At 37.5% G+C, this 20,983-nt stretch overlaps 2 protein-coding genes across 2 annotated transcripts; both read right to left on the bottom strand.

Annotated features, from left to right (window-relative positions):
* Window positions 1–61: 61 nt before the first annotated feature.
* On the bottom strand, window positions 62–3,196 carry LOC117964549 (platelet-activating factor receptor-like). The gene is made up of 2 exons (XM_034908369.2): window positions 3,109–3,196; window positions 62–1,619 (listed from the first exon to the last, which is right to left on the bottom strand). Exon 2 carries the CDS (start codon window positions 1,597–1,599, stop codon window positions 628–630), a length of 972 nt encoding a protein of 323 aa, XP_034764260.2. The 5' UTR covers window positions 1,600–1,619; window positions 3,109–3,196; the 3' UTR covers window positions 62–627.
* Window positions 3,197–12,646: 9,450 nt separating this feature from the next.
* LOC117412979 (dnaJ homolog subfamily C member 8-like) lies at window positions 12,647–20,333 on the bottom strand. The gene is made up of 9 exons (XM_034021652.3): window positions 20,207–20,333; window positions 17,942–18,043; window positions 17,776–17,832; window positions 17,424–17,490; window positions 16,804–16,898; window positions 16,374–16,445; window positions 16,111–16,202; window positions 15,678–15,753; window positions 12,647–14,679 (listed from the first exon to the last, which is right to left on the bottom strand). The coding sequence occupies exons 1-9, from the start codon at window positions 20,279–20,281 to the stop codon at window positions 14,566–14,568; spliced, it is 750 nt and encodes a 249-aa protein (XP_033877543.1). The 5' UTR covers window positions 20,282–20,333; the 3' UTR covers window positions 12,647–14,565.
* Between the last annotated feature and the right edge of the window lie 650 nt (window positions 20,334–20,983).

The raw sequence follows: 20,983 nt of genomic DNA, 5'->3' as shown, positions 1-20,983 counted from the left end.
CTAAGAAATAAATAATAATAATAATAATAATAATAAAATCAAACAAGTGGATGCAGTCTGATTACTTTCAGCAACTTTATTCCAACAACACAGGTGCTCTCTTCTCTAAAGCCATGAAGGGGGCCTTGAATAAACTTTATGAACACACTGTGAACAACTGAACAAACAGCACGATCAGCATTAACACAGACAACTGAAACGCTAATAAATTCTAGGACCTAACGGCAACTTAAATACTAAAACATACACTTAAACACACACCTGCGCTCAAATACTAATAAAAAAAAAAATGTTAGTTGTACTTTTTTACATCTTTTACAAACAGTTCACAAATCATGTTTGCTTTTTGTACGAGGTACCTGACTGAAGAACAGCTTCATGTACGTAGAAGATGTGTTTTAGTATTGAGGTATTTTTTAAGCTATTGGAAATACACACAACGCAACACAGTCCACTGCTGGGATACTGCAGCCATTTCTATTAGCAATAGAACCCTCATAAGAGGGCTTCACTGTCTGGGAAGGCCCTTCTCATTATGTTAAATGCTCTTGCCTTCGGCTCGGGACATTAAACAGCATGAGGCAGGCCTTATCAGACAGTAAAGCCTCCTTCTTCAGGATCTGTTGCTTAAATATCAGCCTTACTCCTAATCTGCTGAATCCTCACTGTGAGGTAACGTTGGAACATCGTGGTGGCGAAACAGTAGGTGATGGGGTCGAGGATGCAGTTGAGGCCCACCAGGCAGAGGGTGACCTGATGGGCATCGTTAAGGGTCTGCAGGAGATGACAGTCCCCTCTCCTCCAGAGTCTCAAGACCGCCATGGTCCAGGGACCATTGATGAAGTGGTGGGGGACAAAGCAGATGACAAAAACCGCCAGCACGGCAAACACCATCCGCAGGGCTCGCTGTTTGGGTCCCCCCTTCCTGGAACCTTGCTGTTGCACTGGCTGGGAGAGGAGGGTTCTTATGATCAGCAGGTTGAACACAAGAATGAGGATGAAAACCAGGAAGAAGCAAGCAACAATGAGTAAATGGGTAATGGCCACCCATGTGTGTTCGGGTTTGTAGCCCTCAAAGCAACGCATCATGTTGTTGTCTTTGTTCAGTCCATCCATGAAGAGATATGGGCTTGCACTAGCCCCAATGATGACCCAGATGACCACTGAGACCACCACCCCACGCCTCCTCAGGCTTGATTGAGCAGTCTCCATGGGTTTGGTCACAGCCTGGTAACGGTTGAAGCTGATCACTGCTAAGAAGGCTATGGAGCAGTAGGTGTTGACAAAGAACAGGAAGCCAGATAGATTGCAGAAGAGCAGGTTTAGGGTCCAGTCCCCGTTCTGGTTGTAATAGATAATCCACAGTGGTAGAGTCATAATGAAGAGAAGGTCAGCTACAGTCAAGTTGATCATATAGATCTTGATCTCACTCATTTTCTTAATTCTATAAATTCGTGCAAAGACCCAGAGCACGTAGCAGTTGGCCAGCAACCCCACAACGAAGACTATGCTGTAGAACACTGTGAAGAGGGTGTATCTGAACTCGGAGTCCACAGTACACACACTGTCATTAACTGCCATTGTTACATTTTTCATCATCTTTCACCTTTCAAAATGACCTTAAAAAAAAAAACATCTTGTAAGATTGAGTGTGGTGTTGGAGTCACTCAACTGCATTGTCCTATTTTATTCATGTTTCTGTTTTCAAAACATTCACGCAAGATTACTATTAGTAACAGTATTAGAATATGAATTATTATAAAATAATAGGGGAGCAATCTCTTGGCTAGCAAGTGTTCAGATTGGAACTTTTAGAAACATTCTGTATGATTTCCTTGACAACCAATACTTTGGGAGGGGTGGGGTAGGGCTTATATCCTCTTTTCAGGGGATTCCTTCCCTAGCACAGAATAACAAGGGTTCCAGGAAAAGCTACAGCATGCCATATAAATAAACATGCCTGTTCTGGGTGATGTAATTCAGGGTTTTTGAAATGATGCAACCACATACCTGGACATAACTCATCATTAACCGGGCAGTTCAAATACAACACCATAAGAAAACCCATACTATTTAGCAAAAGCCAAGCTTTAAAAACCATAGTGAATATGTTATTCATGAATACATTTCATTTCGGAGAGAGAGAACTCAAAGAAATGAACAGACCCTTGCTAACCTGTCTCATTGTGTGCCTTGCTCTTCCACCCTGTTGTCATATAAAATGGCTGTTTCATCTCTGCTATTTATAGAACAGTTCACTGCTGTATGTTATGTGTTTACAGGTAAAGGGATTTCATTATACCCAAGCACACTTTGGTCCCAAATACAGCTATGGTCAAAAGTTTAGCATCACCTAGAATATTAGGATTGAGACATCATTTAAAAAATAAATAAATAAATAAATAAATAAATAAATAAACAAACAAACTATATGAACATAATTTAACATCACAAAATTACAAAATTATATTGCAAAAGTACCGGAAGCCGTAACAGTAGTACAGTATTTGATGTTCAATTTTGAAACGTTACATTTTATATTAGTCAGTTTATTCGTATATGGGAAACTACAAAGCAATGTGTAATTCAATATAATAACGTATCACTAGTCAGCAGGTTTCATTCGAATTTAAAAAGCAAACTTGTTTATTCTATAGGGTGATGCTAAACTTTTGGCCAGAGCTGTAGTTCAGATATCGAAGTTTTATTGTATCATGCAATTTTGTTTCTTGCCTTAAACAACTTTATTAAAAGCATAAGAATAACAAGAACAGTGAATTATTGAATTCATCCTCATTAGAAGAAAGTAAAATACATAAGTTACTAAACCATGTAGTCTTTTCAAACCAATGAAGAGCCAACAATAGGATTCTCCACCAAATCAAAAAAGTATATGTCCTAAGAATATGCACACATTATCAAGGTTTCTATTGACACAATACAGCTGAAAAGAATATTATTTACTGTCTACAAAATACATTTAAAAAGACTTACATTAAACAAATTAGAAACCACGTAGAAGACAACTAATAACAGTTAAAACGTTAAAACACTCCCCTACAGATATTTTCCTGGGTATTACTTTACAAGTGGAAAAAACATGCTCACCATAGATTTGGAATTCCTTTCCTCAATTGGAATGCAGTCCAGAAAAGAGTACTCCTTCTTTTACGCAGCCAACTCTTTTGAAAACAGAAGAAACACGACACTCATGCAAATTGTAATGTACATAGATATCAGCAACCAAGGAAACTTGTAACATCCGCTAAAAAAAAAAAAAAAAAAAAAATATTGTCTAGGGAGGTACAGCCACATTCTTTGCCTCACCCTTCTCATCTTGGATAACGTTTTACTGTCTTTTAGTTAAAGTAAAACTTAAGGGAAGGGGTTATTTAAAAAAAAAAAAAAAACATTTACCTTTGAATCATTACTGTACGTTACACTGTGGTCTGGGAACTCTTAAAGGTTAGCATTTCAGTAGAATTGAAAACAAGGCAAAACAACAATGTTGCGTGAATTATGAATCACCCTGTCGTTAATCGAGCCTTTTGGAAACATATTTCAAATAAAAAAGGTAAGCTTCTGCCGTCTTAACAATTCACAAAGTGAGAAATCCGTTTCAGTATCGACACTGATACCACTCAAGCAAGCCTGGCTGATAATTACCTCACGGTTTAAATTTAGTTCAAGGTTAAATCAAAGTATTACATGAATAAGTATTTAAAGGAAATTGAGTGATAACGATGTTCTTCATACTTGGATATGTAGTGAACGGTGTAGTTGGTAATATGCATGCTGACACTGCACTTGGAATTCAGTTCATCAGATTATACCCAAAATGCAATCCAAAATATCAACAGGAGGATTCTCTTTGAAACTTCTTCACCTGAAGAGGAGCCCTTTGTGATCTCGAAAGCTAGTAGTGTACAGCAATGGCCGTACGTTTAGCATCACTCTAGGAAATGTGATATTTTGAAATCTAACATGAAGCACTGTACTACTATTATGGCTTCCGGTACACTTTTACAATATGAATGTGTAGTTTCCTTGATTACATGATGTAAAATAAAATATCTAAATTACATTCAGATAGTTGTTTGTTTGTTTTTTTGGTCTCAATCTAAAATTCTAGGTGATGCAAAACTTTTGGCCATAGGTGTAGTTGTATTCTTTATACATATTATAGCTTAGGGCAGCAGTGTGGAGTAGTGGTTAGGGCTTTGGACCCTTGACTGGAGGGTCGTGGGTTCAATCCCAGGTGAGGGACACTGCTGTTGTACCCTTGAGCAAGGTACTTTACCTAGATTGCTCCAGTAAAAACCGAATATTATAAATGGGTAATTGTATGTAAAAATAATGTGATATCTGTATAATGTGATATCTTGTAACAATTGTAAGTCTCCCTGGATAAGGGTGTCTGCTAATAAATAAATAATAATAATAATAATCTATTTCAAATGTATCACCATGGGGGGGAACTGCATCCTTGCTAACATTAAGAGTGTGACAGACAATGCATGTATTTTAAACGAGAACCCTAAAACCGGCAGCCTCCTATACCCACACAGCTGTGGGCTGTGGTCAGGCAGTCTTGCTCCATCCGGTGAGTATTCATTCTGTAGTTCCTTCTCAAACAGGAAGATGACAACAGAGCCAGCATAATCCAATGCGCAAGCATAGTGTTATTATACGAAGGCACACTCTGATGGAGGGGCTCTGCCATGTCGATAAGATGTGAATCCAAAATCATGTTTACTTTGTGGCTATTAAAGATTCAGCGGCACTTGAAAAGAATAATGATTTTAAAGCTGATGGCATGGTCAAAATTGCAATTTGCCTAAATAAAGTGACTTCCTCCTAGAGTGGAATATTCTAGTTTAAGTATCCTCAATAGACTATAGAGGTCCCACCGCTGCCCACAGTATCGACAGTAGCAGGGCTGATCCCAATTTAAATACGCTACCTTGGACAACCTATCACATCCCAAAACTTGTTCTCAACTTTTCTTAGGGCTCAATTTAAAAAAAAAAAAAAATATATATATATATATATATATATATATATATATATATATATATATATATATATATATATATATATATATTAAAAGATGAATTTGTGATTTTTATTGCAGGAAACTGGGCAGGGAATTTTATGAGTATTTTAACACAGTACAAGGGTTAACAGATTACAGACAATAAACTTCTGTTCCAGTAAGGCTGGAATCGGGCAGCTTTGGCATGAATCAAGCCAAGTACAAGGTTGTCCTGGAAGAAAACTTGCTTCCTTCTGCTTTGACAATGTTTCCCAACTCTGAGGATTGGTTCTTCCAGCAGGACAATGCTCCATGCCACACAGCCAGGTCAATCAAGGAGTGGATGGAGGACCACCAGATCAAGACCCTGTCATGGCCAGCCCAATCTCCAGACCTGAACCCCATTGAAAACCTCTGGAATGTGATCAAGAGGAAGATGGATTGTCACAAGCCATCAAACAAAGCCGAGCTGCTTGAATTTTTGCGCCAGGAGTGGCATAAAATCACCCAACATCAATGTGAAAGACTGGTGGAGAGCATGCCAAGACGCATGAAAGCTGTGCTTGAAAATCAGGGTTATTCCACCAAATATTGATTTCTGAACTCTTCCTAAGTTAAAACATTAGTATTGTGTTGTTTAAAAATGAATATGAACTTATTTTCTTTGCATTATTCGAGGTCTGACAACACTGCATCTTTTTTGTTATTTTCTGCAAATAAATGCCCTAAATGACAATGTTTTTATTTGGAATTTGGGAGAAATGTTGTCAGTAGTTTATAGAATAAAACAAAAATGTTCATTTTACCCAAACACATACCTATAAATAGTAAAACCAGAGAAACTGATAATTTTGCAGTGGTCTCTTAATTTTTTCCAGAGCAATATATATATATATATATATATATATATACAGTGCCTTGCGAAAGTATTCGGCCCCCTTGAACTTTGCGACCTTTTGCCACATTTCAGGCTTCAAACATAAAGATATGAAACTGTAATTTTTTGTGAAGAATCAACAACAAGTGGGACACAATCATGAAGTGGAACGAAATTTATTGGATATTTCAAACTTTTTTAACAAATAAAAAACTGAAACATTGGGCGTGCAAAATTATTCAGCCCCCTTAAGTTAATACTTTGTAGCGCCACCTTTTGCTGCGATTACAGCTGTAAGTCGCTTGGGGTATGTCTCTATCAGTTTTGCACATCGAGAGACTGAAATTTTTGCCCATTCCTCCTTGCAAAACAGCTCGAGCTCAGTGAGGTTGGATGGAGAGCATTTGTGAACAGCAGTTTTCAGTTCTTTCCACAGATTCTCGATTGGATTCAGGTCTGGACTTTGACTTGGCCATTCTAACACCTGGATATGTTTATTTGTGAACCATTCCATTGTAGATTTTGCTTTATGTTTTGGATCATTGTCTTGTTGGAAGACAAATCTCCGTCCCAGTCTCAGGTCTTTTGCAGACTCCATCAGATTTTCTTCCAGAATGGTCCTGTATTTGGCTCCATCCATCTTCCCATCAATTTTAACCATCTTCCCTGTCCCTGCTGAAGAAAAGCAGGCCCAAACCATGATGCTGCCACCACCATGTTTGACAGTGGGGATGGTGTGTTCAGGGTGATGAGCTGTGTTGCTTTTACGCCAAACATAACGTTTTGCATTGTTGCCAAAAAGTTCGATTTTGGTTTCATCTGACCAGAGCACCTTCTTCCACATGTTTGGTGTGTCTCCCAGGTGGCTTGTGGCAAACTGTAAACAACACTTTTTATGGATATCTTTAAGAAATGGCTTTCTTCTTGCCACTCTTCCATAAAGGCCAGATTTGTGCAGTATACGACTGATTGTTGTCCTATGGACAGAGTCTCCCACCTCAGCTGTAGATCTCTGCAGTTCATCCAGAGTGATCATGGGCCTCTTGGCTGCATCTCTGATCAGTCTTCTCCTTGTATGAGCTGAAAGTTTAGAGGGACGGCCAGGTCTTGGTAGATTTGCAGTGGTCTGATACTCCTTCCATTTCAATATTATCGCTTGCACAGTGCTCCTTGGGATGTTTAAAGCTTGGGAAATCTTTTTGTATCCAAATCCGGCTTTAAACTTCTCCACAACAGTATCTCGGACCTGCCTGGTGTGTTCCTTGTTCTTCATGATGCTCTCTGCGCTTTAAACGGACCTCTGAGACTATCACAGTGCAGGTGCATTTATACGGAGACTTGATTACACACAGGTGGATTCTATTTATCATCATTAGTCATTTAGGTCAACATTGGATCATTCAGAGATCCTCACTGAACTTCTGGAGAGAGTTTGCTGCACTGAAAGTAAAGGGGCTGAATAATTTTGCACGCCCAATTTTTCAGTTTTTTATTTGTTAAAAAAGTTTGAAATATCCAATAAATTTCGTTCCACTTCATGATTGTGTCCCACTTGTTGTTGATTCTTCACAAAAAATTACAGTTTCATATCTTTATGTTTGAAGCCTGAAATGTGGAAAAAGGTCGCAAAGTTCAAGGGGGCCGAATACTTTCGCAAGGCACTGTATATTGCCAAAGGTAAGGATTCATCATAGTTTCATCATAATTATATATGTACAATGTGTTAGATACAGGCAGACAGACAGACATACAGAGATGCATCTCCAAGCCATTTCTCTTCGTCACTTCCAAGGAAAGGAATTCCCATACGAATGTTGTCATGTATAAACCTGCTCGTTTCTCTAACGAATCTGAGATTTTAAAAAGCATTGTATGCAGTATTTATCCTCGAGCAAGATAATGAGAGATCAAATTCAAGTTCAAACACGTCCCTTCATATGCAGCTGACAATAGATTCACTTGATTCTGTGCTTTCACCAGGACAGGGGTTTGCTAATTCACATCTTGGACGTCACGCATAACAAGAACCATACTATGTATTAAAAAAAGAGATATAGTCCAAATAAAGACTGCAATTTGCTGGAAAAGTGACTTTGTCTTCCAATAATTATATTTTTCCTTTCCTCTTGGGCAGTAGCATAATAGCAGATGCTGTGCTTGGCTTTCACATCAGTTGTTTATCCATCAATTTGTTTATTTTCTGACCATGCACTTAGACATAGTTAAGAATATTCTCCCATATCCCTTTAGTCATTGTTGAGAATATTGGACCATGTTTAACGTGTCTGAATGTAAAAACCTAGAGTATGTACATTGGAATACAAACATGCTCATGCAAGATAGCCTTATATGGACATGTCTCCATGTTTCTCACAGTCTGTAATGCAGAAATGAATAAATGAATAAAAGGTTCGCCCTGTAAAAAATAAATGCTCTCAAAGAGTGCAGAAATGTTAGAAATAAATGTACACTTTCAGGGGTCAGTCGTGGGTTAAGGATGAGATATATACAGTATATATCAACAATTTTAAAAAATGCACATTTATGTTGTTCTGGCAATAATGTGAGACAAATGTTAAATTGATTATGTGGATACGCATTGGTATGAGTGCCTATATAAGGTAATGATAATTAGATTATTACAGTCTGTTAAAAATAGACAGCCGTATTCTCGTGGGATGAACAAATTCAATTCATGTAAGTAGATTCAGAACTTGGCCGTTACAAAGGAAAGAAAAACTTTTTGATTTACTTCCAAACACAGTGTTTATTTTAATCAGCTGCTTGCTGATCGATACAAGTCTATTCTATATCTAACCAATGCTCCCTCCCCCTGAAACTCCGATGAAAACGACATGATGAATCTTGTTCTTCAAGGGTTGCCTGGATATGTTACTATAATAATGAGGCTTTGGTGATATTTAAAATAAAAAAACAAAATACTAACACAGTTTAACCCATCTCACACTATCTCTGCTAATATCCTGCCTTTTGGTGTTTAGCTCCGACACTTATCTGTGACTTTCAGTCGTGTTGGGCTGTGCAAAACTGCACGTAGCTGGTTTTGCCGATGGGAAGTGAAAGAACTCGAAACTAACACAATACTGTATATTAAAACTAGAAACAAAACACATACACACACAATTTAAACATAATGATTAAAAACAACTTAACTATAAAAGAAAAAAAACACACATAATGTAAAACTTATAATTAATAACATAATTAACACCTCATGCAGAAAGCCATCACTACAAATGATTTATTACAAGAAAATTAACATTATTATTATTTATTTATTTATTTCTTAACAAACTTACAGTTGTATACAAAATAAAATACATATCAAGAATTACAGTACAATTAAGCGCAAGATACAAAACACAACGACTTCAGTCCTAATAAGAGCAAATACAAAACACAGTACAATTTGATATCGGGGCAGTTCAAGAGCAGATAACAGTGTTGATCGTTACATCAGGGTTAGATACGAGTGCAGGTGAAATACAAGATACTGCAGATTGGATTAAGTGCAGGATTAAATACAGTAAAATAGGGAGCAGATAAGTGCAAGTTAAAGTGCATTAAAGGCAGAGTGCTATATTGTCCAGAAGGGAAGAGTTGAGTTTTACAGGTGTTGTCTGAATAGGTGTGTCTTGAGGAGGCGCCGGAAGGTGGTCAGGGACTGGGCAGTCCTGACATCCGTAAGAAGGTCGTTCCACCACTGCGGGGCGAGGGTGGAGAAGGAGCAGGCTCGGGAGGCAGGGGAGCATAGAGGAGGTCCAGCCAGTCATACTGCAGGCGGAGCGGTCAGGTGGGGGTGTAGGGAGAGATGAGGGTCTGATGGTAGCTGGGTGCAGTCTGGTCAAGGCATCGGAAATAATGTACTGTTTACCATGAAGTACTGAGTCACCAAATTAAATCAAGAGATTTCAGGGTGGAACTTCCAACCTACATATTCAAGAATAATATTAGATTAAGTGACCTAGATTTATATAAAAGAAAATCTCTTAAAATTACTAACAATATAACATGAAGGTCTGTTGGGACCAAGAACACAGAAATTGTACCATGGGCAAAGGTGCGTTGGACTGTTGATGGATGGACAACGACATCTGTGCCTTTTGCAAGTTCTGTTGTCAATTCAACGCTTGTCTTCTTTCCGTTCCTTAAAGATATTATCTTCAAGTATTGCTCATCCTTGTTAGACAGCTTTTTGGGTCTTCCAGTCCTGGGTTTATCAATTACAGATGATGTTTCTCTGTACTTGTTGATTACACCGTGTAACAATATATATATATTTTTTTTTTGTTCCTTGGTAGTAAGTGTTATTTTGTAATTGCTTATGCCTCAAAAGTATAGAAAATGGCTATTATTCCCCACAAACTTTGCTTTTGTGACCAGGACAGTGATATTTTGAAATGTACCTATTTTCCAGAACATTCCAGATAGATTCAGTGCTGAGTAAACTTGGAGTAACTTCTAGAACTTTCCAGTAATATAAATAGTAGTATAAATACAGGGGCCTTAAGCCCACCAGCTCAGTTTAGTTCCAGCTGCCTAAGTGGATACATACCTGCATTTTTCTGAGATGGCATCAAGAGGCTGCAAGCATCCGGCAGATGCATTTTGCTATGTCTGCGGCCAATTTATCAAGACAAGAGCGAAAAAGTACTCCGTGGAAGCATCTGCTAAGATGTGTGAGGCCTACAAGGCATATTTTGGCATGCCTGTCGGGGATCAAGACAAACCCTGGGCACCTCATTTCACCTGCGAGCACTGCAAAAAAACTCTGGAAGGTAAGATGGACAATTGTTGCTCGGAATTTTATGTTATAAAATTTGTTAATTTTTAAAATTGTAAAAGTTTTTAATTTTAAAATGTTTTACAATTTTCAATGTTATTGAAAAAATATATCATATATGAAAAATGTTGCGAGAATCTCTTACACATTAGTCATGGGTGAAATAAATGTATTTTTGTAGGATGGTACAGAGGGGAAAAGAGAGCCATGAAGTTCGCTATCCCAAGAATTTGGTGGGAACCCACTGACCACTCAAGCAATTGCTACTTCTGCATGGTGGACCCTTCCAAACGTCGGACTGGCAAGAATGCACCTGCTAGCACTTATCCGGACCTTCCTTCATCCATCGCCCCGGTGCCACACTGCCATGAGCTCCCCGTACCCACTCCTCCGGAGAGAGAGCAGCTGTCTTTAGAAGAGAGCAGCAAGTCAGAGAGCGAGGAAGACGTCGTAGATCCAGATGACAATTTCAGAGGTGGAGCTGAGGAGAGAAACCCATACTACTCCAACCAAAAAGACTACTCGCTTCTAAATCTTTTGTAGTCATTTTTGTATTACTTTAGTATAAATACATGTTAATTTGGATTCATAAGTTGTTTTTTTCTGACTTTATGTGAACGAAAAGACACAAATCGCCCGTTTTCTCATTGGAAATAGGTAAATTTCAAAACATCTCTGTCCTGGTCACAAAAGCAAAGTTTGTGGGGAATAATAGCCATTTTCTATACTTTTGAGGCATAAGCAATTAGGAAATAACACTTACTACCCAGGAACAAAAATTGTGTTACATAGCGTTATACTTTGGATACCACACCATGAAAATCAAGTGGTGCGAGCTATTTCACTCAAATGTTTTTCCTTCTTTATCCAAGTCAAGGTTGTTATAACAGTAGAAAACACTAGTGGAGGCTTGTCTAATGCAACATGTTTAAGACTGTTGCACAGCAGTGTACAGTACTAATACAGTAGAATGTGCTCTGGTATGAGTTCTGATACAATATTAGACACCAGATATTTAGTACGATTTGATTTTTTTGCAGAACAGTAGGTTATTAGTATTTAATATATAAATTGTTTTTGCATGAACTGGAAATACCATTTGAGTAACCGAACATGGAAGAACAATGCCAGTTTAATGTCGCCAGACACCCAGCACGTCCTCGCTGTGTGATACTGTCATTCTACAGTGTCAACCAACAATTGTTTCTTAAGATACTGTTTTGTTATCAGTTAAACCTGAAGTACCCTTAAGTGTTACACCATTCACCATAATAATGTAAAGAAATGTTTTACCTTTTTGAATAATTGCTTTGTAAATCCAGACAAGCCCAGAGCATAGGAACTGAAACTGGTGAATTAAATACCAGGAAGGCCATTTTAATAACATGCTATAAAACAAGCAAACAAAGTTATAAAGGCAAAACAAGCATTTAAACTGCATACCAAGCTAAATAATATGACAATTAGTAACATGTAACCCAGGATTACATTTAAAAAAAATACCAAATAAGAAGAAAATCTAGGATAACTGTGTGCACAACACTGGATAATAACATACCAAAAGCACCAGTTATTTTTCAGGGTTTTTTTTGTTGTTCTTTTATAATTTAACAAAAAAAAAAAAAAAAAGCTACTGTAAGAATAGCAGCGCCATATTAAAACTTAATTCTATGGATCGTGTTTTACTGAAGTGTTATTTTTAAACGTTTGTAGATTTTGAAACAAAGCCCCAAACAAACTTACTAAGGTTGTTTCCTTCCTGGATACCAGCCGTGCATGGCAACCAGTGACCTCATCACCTTGTATTCCAATTTAGGGGTACTGTCCCCAACACATGAACTTAAGATTATAGATCATTTGCAATAATACCATCTGCAACATTAATATTCAAACCTGTAGAGAAAACTAGTGCACCCCAACACCTCGTACATTTGTGAAAGACAGTTTTAACACTTTTAATAAGATATTGTCAGATAAATTACATTACAGAGCAATCTGTCAACATCACAGTACAAATAAAAAAAAAATAAAAAAAAACACACACAGTAAAATCATTACTTTACAGGGCTCTGGGAAAGATGTAATGCAACGAGACCCAATGCACTAGCACTTGCTGCCATTACTAAATCTCAAACTAAATACAAGGTCATTTATCACAGGTCTGCCCTCATTGTTCTCATGAGGAACTATTTGGATGTTTTTTCTTTGGGGAAACCGAGATATTTCTACAGAAGTCTGATTGTTAACAAAACAGGGTCCTGCCACAATACATGCAGCCTGGTTAAAACACTAATAACCTAATACTGCTAAAACAATAAACATGCTTTAGCAGATTAGAGGATTAATATAACTGTGGTTACACAGACTTTTAGGAGACATACAACTTTTACATCAGTTCCTTTAGTGGAGGGGAATTCATTCATTTTATGATCATCCTGAAACATTGTGAAATAAGCAACTCTAAGGCTGTGTTCACACTGGGTCCATACAGAGGGTTTGATTTACATTCTGTATGGTTCGGTATATTTGGTGTGAAGTGCGAACAACAAAGTCCGCTTGGGAAACAAACCGTACCACCTAAAGAGGAGCTCAATGTGAACAATTTCTAGACTCGGTCCTTTTGCACATAGGAAACGTACGACCCAAGGTAACCTGACTCAGAAGTGAACATTTTGTGCATAGTTGTTCATATTCTGAGGAAACAAGTAGAGCAAAAAAACTAAATGTCTCTGGGAACTACATGGACAGTGCAAGAAACTGAAGCGCCAATAGAATTTTGGTCAGACATCAAAATCCAAGCCCAACTCACCAAAACTCACAAAAACAGTAAAATATATTCACTCAAAAGGCTACATGAGAAGGGTTTCAATAGAAACAGAACTATGTAGGCCTAAGGTGAAGAAACATACTGTCTCACAAACCATAACTAAAGGAACTGAGTGCACTTCTGTTGTGAACACAAATTCGGTGCTGGAAAAAAATAATAAAAAAAAAAAAAATGGAAAAGGACAAACTTTATCTCGCATCCAAACTAACTCTGTCCCTTTGCTCGCAGATAAGTGTGAACAGCAAGCAAACTGATACATTGTTTGAAACAAAACAAGCCAGACAGAGACAGACCCAGTGTGAATGCAGCGTAAACAGGACTGAATTATCAGGGAGTTTCCACTTGTTCTAAAATAAAAACGCTGTTCGCTGTAAATAACAGTACTAGAAATTGAACATACTTTACACACATTGCAACATGCCCAGCAGATGTTCTGTTCCTCATAGGCAGATACAACTGTGTTTGTTTTAATGATCCTAATCTTGCAACTAGTTTACTGCAGTAGCTGTGGTCAGGTCCTGCTAGTAAAGGTATAATATTAACATGTTAATCTCTCTCACTCATCTAAAAAAAACTAAAAAAAAACACACACACAAAAAAACCCAGAATAAATGACTATCTTCACCCTATACATGTTGAACAATCATATAAGGCTAATCACAGTAAAGGGTTCTAATCCATTTTTAGTTATTTAAAACAAAAAGAAAAAAAAGATTGTATTTTATTTTAAGAAAGGACTGTAAAAATGTTCAATACTCTACTTATGATCGCTTTAACTATTTATATCTGACTCCTGGTAAGCCAATAATGCCAGAATAAACCAAAACAACAAGTCATCTAACCCAGTGTGGGCTCACAGAATAATAAAGCCCAGTTGGGAATTAAGTCCAATCTTGTCCAGTGTTAAGATCTTATTTGGGTCAGACTTTATTTATTCAATAAAATGCTATGCATTCTTGAGACATTCTTGGGTTGCATTTGGATGGTTTCATGGCCAAGGCCTTCTCTGCCCAACAAGGTTCCTATCGCTGCTCCATCTTCACTTTGGGCGGCTTCAGGAATGACCGGTTCTTCTCTTTCTTCTTGCCTTTTGCCTGAAACGTCCGCCAGCTGTCAACACGTCCGTCTCGAGTTTCCTAATGAAATTTAAAATAAATAAATCCAGAATCAAATAAAAAAAATAAAAAAAAGATAACTGTGTGTTTAAATCTGTAAAAAGTATCCAGTTTTGTCAGGCACATTCAACCCTAGATTACTCGTACAGGGTTTTGCTTCTAATCAATGATCCTAGTCAAATAAAAAGTTAGGGGGCTACAGAAATGTTATGTATAGCGTGTGAATTTCAAGCCCTGCATAGTTTCAAAACACACAATTCAGGAGGTAAAAACCCCAGTATGCCAATACACCTTAAATCAGAGGAGGTGCAGAGATAGGTTCTTAATAGTTTTGTCACACAATAGAATAGCCCATCAAAACTAAAACACATCAAAATAACACATTTTGGGGAAACTGAAAAATCCCATTCTTCCTCTTTATAAAACTGCCTGGTCTTTCTGTTGCAATACCTTGCAGAATGACTGGTATCACAAAAAAGGGTCCTACCCACAGAACAGTTTCCAGTAATTTCATGTACAGTATAATGATACAGTGAAAGTAATTTCCACAGTTAGAAACATATTAACTAGTTCTGTTCTAATTCTGTTATTTCAACATACTTGAATTATAAAGCCATTCTTTACGTAACAGACTGTGTCAAAACAAGGAATCTGAAATACTTTTTTATTAAATGGATTTGATAATAATAATAATAATAATAATAATAATAAATCTGATTATGACAAAGTATAATTTCAATAAATTACATACCAATACACCCTGACTATAAATAGAAAATTAGAGTTTAGTAACATGAATTAAATCCCCAGGACCTACACCCGTACACAGCTTACACATGCAAAAGTGATGTAATTGTGACAGATAGATGGCTCCATGTGCCAGATTCTGATACACTTGAATATGTTTTCACCTTATTGAGAGAACTTCAAGAACTGTATGTTGATCCATTACTAATGTAAGCACACCACCTGCTGGAGAGATACAGTATTTTTGGTAGCTATCGATGCAAGCTGGGTACCTCAAAGTTTTTCTGCCATTCTCGGTCTCGCTTGGCTTTTTCATGTGCTTCAATCTCCTCTTCTCTTTGTCGTTTCCTAATTAACAAAATAGAAAAACATAGCATCTTGTGTCAAAATGTTGGCTAATAATTAGTTATGATCATTTATTGCGATTGCTTGACAAAGCAAATAATATATGGCACTGCAGCAAAGGAAGCAATGATTAGATGTTCTATTCTAAACATCTGATTAGGAGCAATGTTACATAAGACTCCGATAACTGCTTTTGAAATCTGTTGCTATAGTCTCAACATGCATGGCTTGGCAGCCACTGATAAGCATAGATATTCAGTGGCCAAATCTTTTAATAAATAAACCGGCAATTGCAATTTTTGTGAAAAAGTTATTGCAAAGAGGCTGAATGAACCTGAAGTTCAGCAGAAACAAGATTACCTTTCATGCATGTCCTTGGCTTCCCTCTCCTTCCTCTTAATCTCCAGCTCGGCAAACAGCTTCATAGTCTGTTTGTACACTGCCTGCCTGAACTACAATAGGGAAAAAAAGCTATATTTAAAAGCAACAGCAAACTACCATATATTCATTTTGTTCTCTTATTATAATCGAAATATGAAGATTCATGGTTTAATGTGTGATTTCATCCCCTCCCCCTCTAAAAGTTGAATGAATTAGGCCCTTATGCAGTATAAAAGCTGTACCATTTCAGGGTCATCTTCTTCCACCACTGTTGATTTGCCATCTTTCTTCAGCTGTTTCTTCTTTTCCTTCATCTGGTGAGAGAAACAGCAGTCTGTTTAAATTATAACTTAGAACCTTTCCAGGAATATAAAATTGCTTTTCAGAATGCCACATGTTGAAACACAGTACACGGAAAGGACTACGTTTTAAAAAGGCTAATTCTCCACCTTATCCAAGGATGGCTGTATACAAGGAAATGTATACAAGAATATCAAAACAATGAAAATTATTGCCAAAACAATAACTGGCCTAACTATGACGAGAGAAAGGAGAAGCACTTCCTGTTATTGTATTCAGTTTCCCTTAATCGTCTTTGGATTTTAACTGATGTGGATGTTGTCACAATGTGTTACACGAGGGACTTTCTGAGCAATTGGGTTTGCTACTCACTGTGTGCTCCACATATTCCTTCCCTGCATGGATCACGTCAATGGCGCGCTTCTTCTGCTCAGGGTCCAGAAGCAGCTTGTAGGCTTTATCAACAGCTGGAGAGAAATATAAAGGGGTCATTCCAACTGAAATGAACCAGTGAGAGTTGCTCCATCTCTAGTTTAATCATTTGGGTTGGTAAGCCTCTGAAACAATCTTTAAAAGGACATGAAAGATGTAGGCATTCTCCACACACAGACAAAGTGGAAAGGTCATCAAAACAGAGTTACACAACTCTTTTTACTTTGCATTCACACACCCCCTACCATGGAACCTTTCTCTATCAAATTGGGTCATGTGAGCTAGAATGAGCCAAGATTAATCTGGGAAAGAAATGCAACACCTTGAAGCAACTGATGGGGCTGTTTAAGCCCTACCTGTAATTCAGTATAGTTATACAGTGCTGCCTGGTTATTTCACTGTATCAGATCTATAAAACAAAACTGTAATGTACCTTCCACAGTAATGTAACTTGCATTACTGCCTAACCTTGAACCAATCGAATCTGTGAATTATCAAAATTAGAAAACAACTAAGGCAGCTTTCTTTAAAAAGTGAACACACAATAATCGGATACATACCTTCGAAAGCTTTCTGTGCCCTGTCTGGATCATCTTGGTTTTTATCTGGATGGACCAGGATTGACAGCTATAAGGAGGATAAAACACACTTCAGAACATGCTTTAATCTTTACACTTGAAGGTCAAATCATAAGGAAAGTATACACGAAATTAATAAAAGTTAATCACCGTCAGGTAGAGCTACACTTATAAAATGGACAAAGGCACTTCCAACCAGAATTTGATGTCCCCCGTTCTCATGTGTAGGCACTGAACTGAAGTAACCATTTTAAACCCAGAAATAGAATCAAATCGCAGTCTTATCTGGTATTCAATACTAATCTGACTATCAAAAAACCCCAAAAAAACACACCTGTCGAAATCTTTTCTTTATTTCATCTTCTGTAACTTCAGGATCAAGCTGCAGCACCTGAAAAACATTGGCAAAAAGGAATAATGAGAGGCAAACTGAAAAGATCCCTACAATCCACATTGGATTAAATGTTTGCTGTATTTCTCTGGTTTGTCAGGATACTTACTTCAAAAGGATTTAGATTAAAATATGAAGAGCCAGGCCTAATTAACCTCTCGATCTGCTGTTTCGGGGTTAAAACAGAGTCTCTCTTCTCAATCTGTTTCACCTGTTCAATGAAAAGGAAAAAATTAAAATGAAAGAAACACACACAATGGAAATAAACACATTCATTCAATTAACCAAGCTCATAATATGTATAAATATGGATTCAAGATTTAAATCATTCTACTTGTTTCACAGACTGTGATTAGCACTACAATCTTGGACTACCTTACTCAAGGTAACTATTTTAAATCACTGGATTTTGTTTTCTTTTTGTCCCCCACAGGAATTTTGTATTAGTAACTGGGTATGACACACCCCCCCATAGAGTCAATATGTAACATACTTACAAATATGTAACTTAAATTGATCCTACAACTGATCCCTAATATATATAGAATTCAGACTACAAACTTTTTTTTTTTGTTATCTCTAACTTTATATGGATGTAAAGAAAACAAAATCCAAACCAAAAAAAAAAAAAAAAATACCACATGCACACTCTGGAGTTGGACTTGTTTTTGAAATATTCCATTTTTTATTTCATGATCACTGTCACATTGCTCATCAACTAAAGCCCCTTTCACACTGGCACTCCTACCCAGGTCCGGACCCGGGTTCTGGCTACCCAGGTCACAATCCCTCGTAGTGCAAAACCATGTACCTGGGTCGTACCCAGGTTGCCCCGGGTCCCAGCGACCCACCTCAGGATGTGGGTCAACATGCTTGGACCCAGACTGAGCAAGACAAAATGCATGACAGCCCTTTCGTTAGCTGATGAAATAACAAACAGCCACATTGTAGAAGAAACATTTGCTCTAATCAACATTTGGTCTGACAGTTCAATCCACAAAAGCTTGGATGGAAGCGTCAGTAACAAGCTGCTTCCAGGGCATTGATACGCAAATTGTTTACTTGCGTCTGTCACCCAGGTCAACCCTGCTTCATCAAAAGCAGTGTGAAATTGCGTAGACGACCCCTGGGTAGGTTCCGACCCAGGTAGAGCATGCCAGTGTGAAAGGGGCTTCATTAACTGCCTGCAAATTCTGTCATGCCCTACGTAATCCAGGTGCATTTACATTAAGGCAGTTCACAAGCAAATCAAGCACAGACTCACTATGTACAATGCTCATGGTCCTCCCAAGTCAACCCTACCAGTGGCTACCCCCCTACTCACTAGATTTTTAAGTTCTTTGAGGGTCTGACATTGGGCACCCTATAAAGTCTGTAGACATTACCGTAGTTCATGTTCTTGGAAAATAAATTGTATTTGTCACCCTTTAGCACATGCATAACAAGTTTCTACAATAGACCTAATTTGCAGCAAATATTATGTAAATGTCTTGACATTTGAAAGAAAATTCCCACTTGGCTTTCTGGCCAATTACATATCTTAACTGAAATTCCAATAATAAACTCTTTTGCACACACATTTCATTAATAGTTTTTGGCGTATCCATGTCAGATTATACATTTTATAATCAGATTCGCCTAGTTTTATTAAGGACTATCAAAACAAAACAAACAAACAAAAAAAACACTACACAGCTTGTTGTACACATGTCCTAAGCAGACCAGCACAGCTTATGCTATTTAAACTTACCTATGAAAGTATACTACTTGCACCCAGGACGTATAGCTACAAAGCACAGGCATGCAAAGCTTAAGTTTGGTATTTCTCTATTGCTTGTAATAATGTACCATCAGAAAAAATAATCATCATAATATTGGTTCGGCATGCAACAGCCATGTTTGTTGGGCTGGTTTGCAGCGGCCAACTTTGCAAAAGACAACCCTACTATAAGTAATTCATTCATTATATATATATATATATATAGACACACATACATATACATATATAATAACGATGGGGTAAACAAAACGCAGAGCTAAGATAAACGAACCTAGCGTTCTATATTCAAGAAAAAAGCCTTTACACAAACATGTACATATAACGTTTTGTATAGCAAACATATTAATGATGATCACAATGTTTATATATATATATATATATATATATATATATATATAATTTTTTTTTTTTTTTTCACGGCACGCTGTGTTAGCTGTTATCCCAGAATCCCTCTCTTCACTTCTGCCAGGCCTCCGTCGGTGCAAACCTGGGGCTCTCGCTGATTCCTCTAGATCCACTGGGTTCCCAGCAATTTTGAAAAAACAAATACTGGTTTCTAGTTAAATTTGTGTACTTGTTTTCCACTCCACCCACCTCGTTATAATAGGTCTGGAAAGCATCGTCGCCATCGACTCCAGCAGTCCCTGCCTCTGCCTCTGTGCTCGCCATCTTGGCTCAAAAGCGTGTTACGTGATGCACGCCCTCGCCATGTGATCATGGGTGTCACTTCGAACCACGTGACGGTGTTTTCTTTTGGTTGGGAGGTTTTAGAATGAACATAAATAAACTTTATTTGCGCTATAACATTTATATGTTTTTTTTTATGAATAGAAAGAAAATAGAAAGAAATAAAGTACAAAAAAAGAAAGAAAAACATTAAGTTCTGGCATATCTTTTTTAAGCAGTAATGCGGGTCTTCCACTTAGTGTAGCATTCAAGAAAATATCTTCGATTCTGCAACGAACTTTTATTTAAATGTAATATTTAATATTAGTTAGTGCATTCAGCTACAAAAAAACGGGCTTGTGAAAAATGAGAAACATATGCAGTATGTATCACACACTTTTATGCAAGGGCAGCAGTGTGGAGTAGTGGTTAGGGCTCTGGACTCTTGACCGGAGGGTCGTGGGTTCAATCTCCGGTGGGGACACTGCTGCTGTACCCTTGAGCAAGGTACTTTACCTAGATTGCTCCAGTAAAAACCCAACTATATAAATGGGTAATTGTATGTAAAAATAATGTGATATCTTGTAACAATTGTAAGTCGCCCTGGATAAGGGCGTCACCTAAGAAATAAATAAATAATAAAAAATACCTTTAAGTCAGTTTCAGTAACGAATTAATAGCAAGACTTATATTATATTACAAAAG

The sequence above is a fragment of the Acipenser ruthenus genome, chromosome 23, assembly GCF_902713425.1.
Source record: "Acipenser ruthenus chromosome 23, fAciRut3.2 maternal haplotype, whole genome shotgun sequence".
Classification (NCBI taxonomy): Eukaryota; Metazoa; Chordata; class Actinopteri; order Acipenseriformes; family Acipenseridae; genus Acipenser; species Acipenser ruthenus.
Note: the sequence above shows the minus strand (reverse complement) of the source record. Positions and strands in the feature narration are given on the sequence as shown.

Bases quoted from the DNA above. Each gene is read 5' to 3' on its own strand.
- LOC117964549 (XM_034908369.2), bottom strand. From the start codon at position 1,599: ATGATGAAAAATGTAACAATGGCAGTTAATGACAGTGTGTGTACTGTG.
- LOC117412979 (XM_034021652.3), bottom strand. From the start codon at position 20,281: ATGGCGAGCACAGAGGCAGAGGCAGGGACTGCTGGAGTCGATGGCGAC. The intron at 18,044-20,206 runs GTGGGTGGAGTG...TTCATTGAACAG, and splicing joins TCCAGACCTATTATAACGAG to GTGAAACAGATTGAGAAGAG. The intron at 17,491-17,775 runs GTGTGTTTTTTT...TCCTCCTTATAG, and splicing joins TAAAGAAAAGATTTCGACAG to CTGTCAATCCTGGTCCATCC.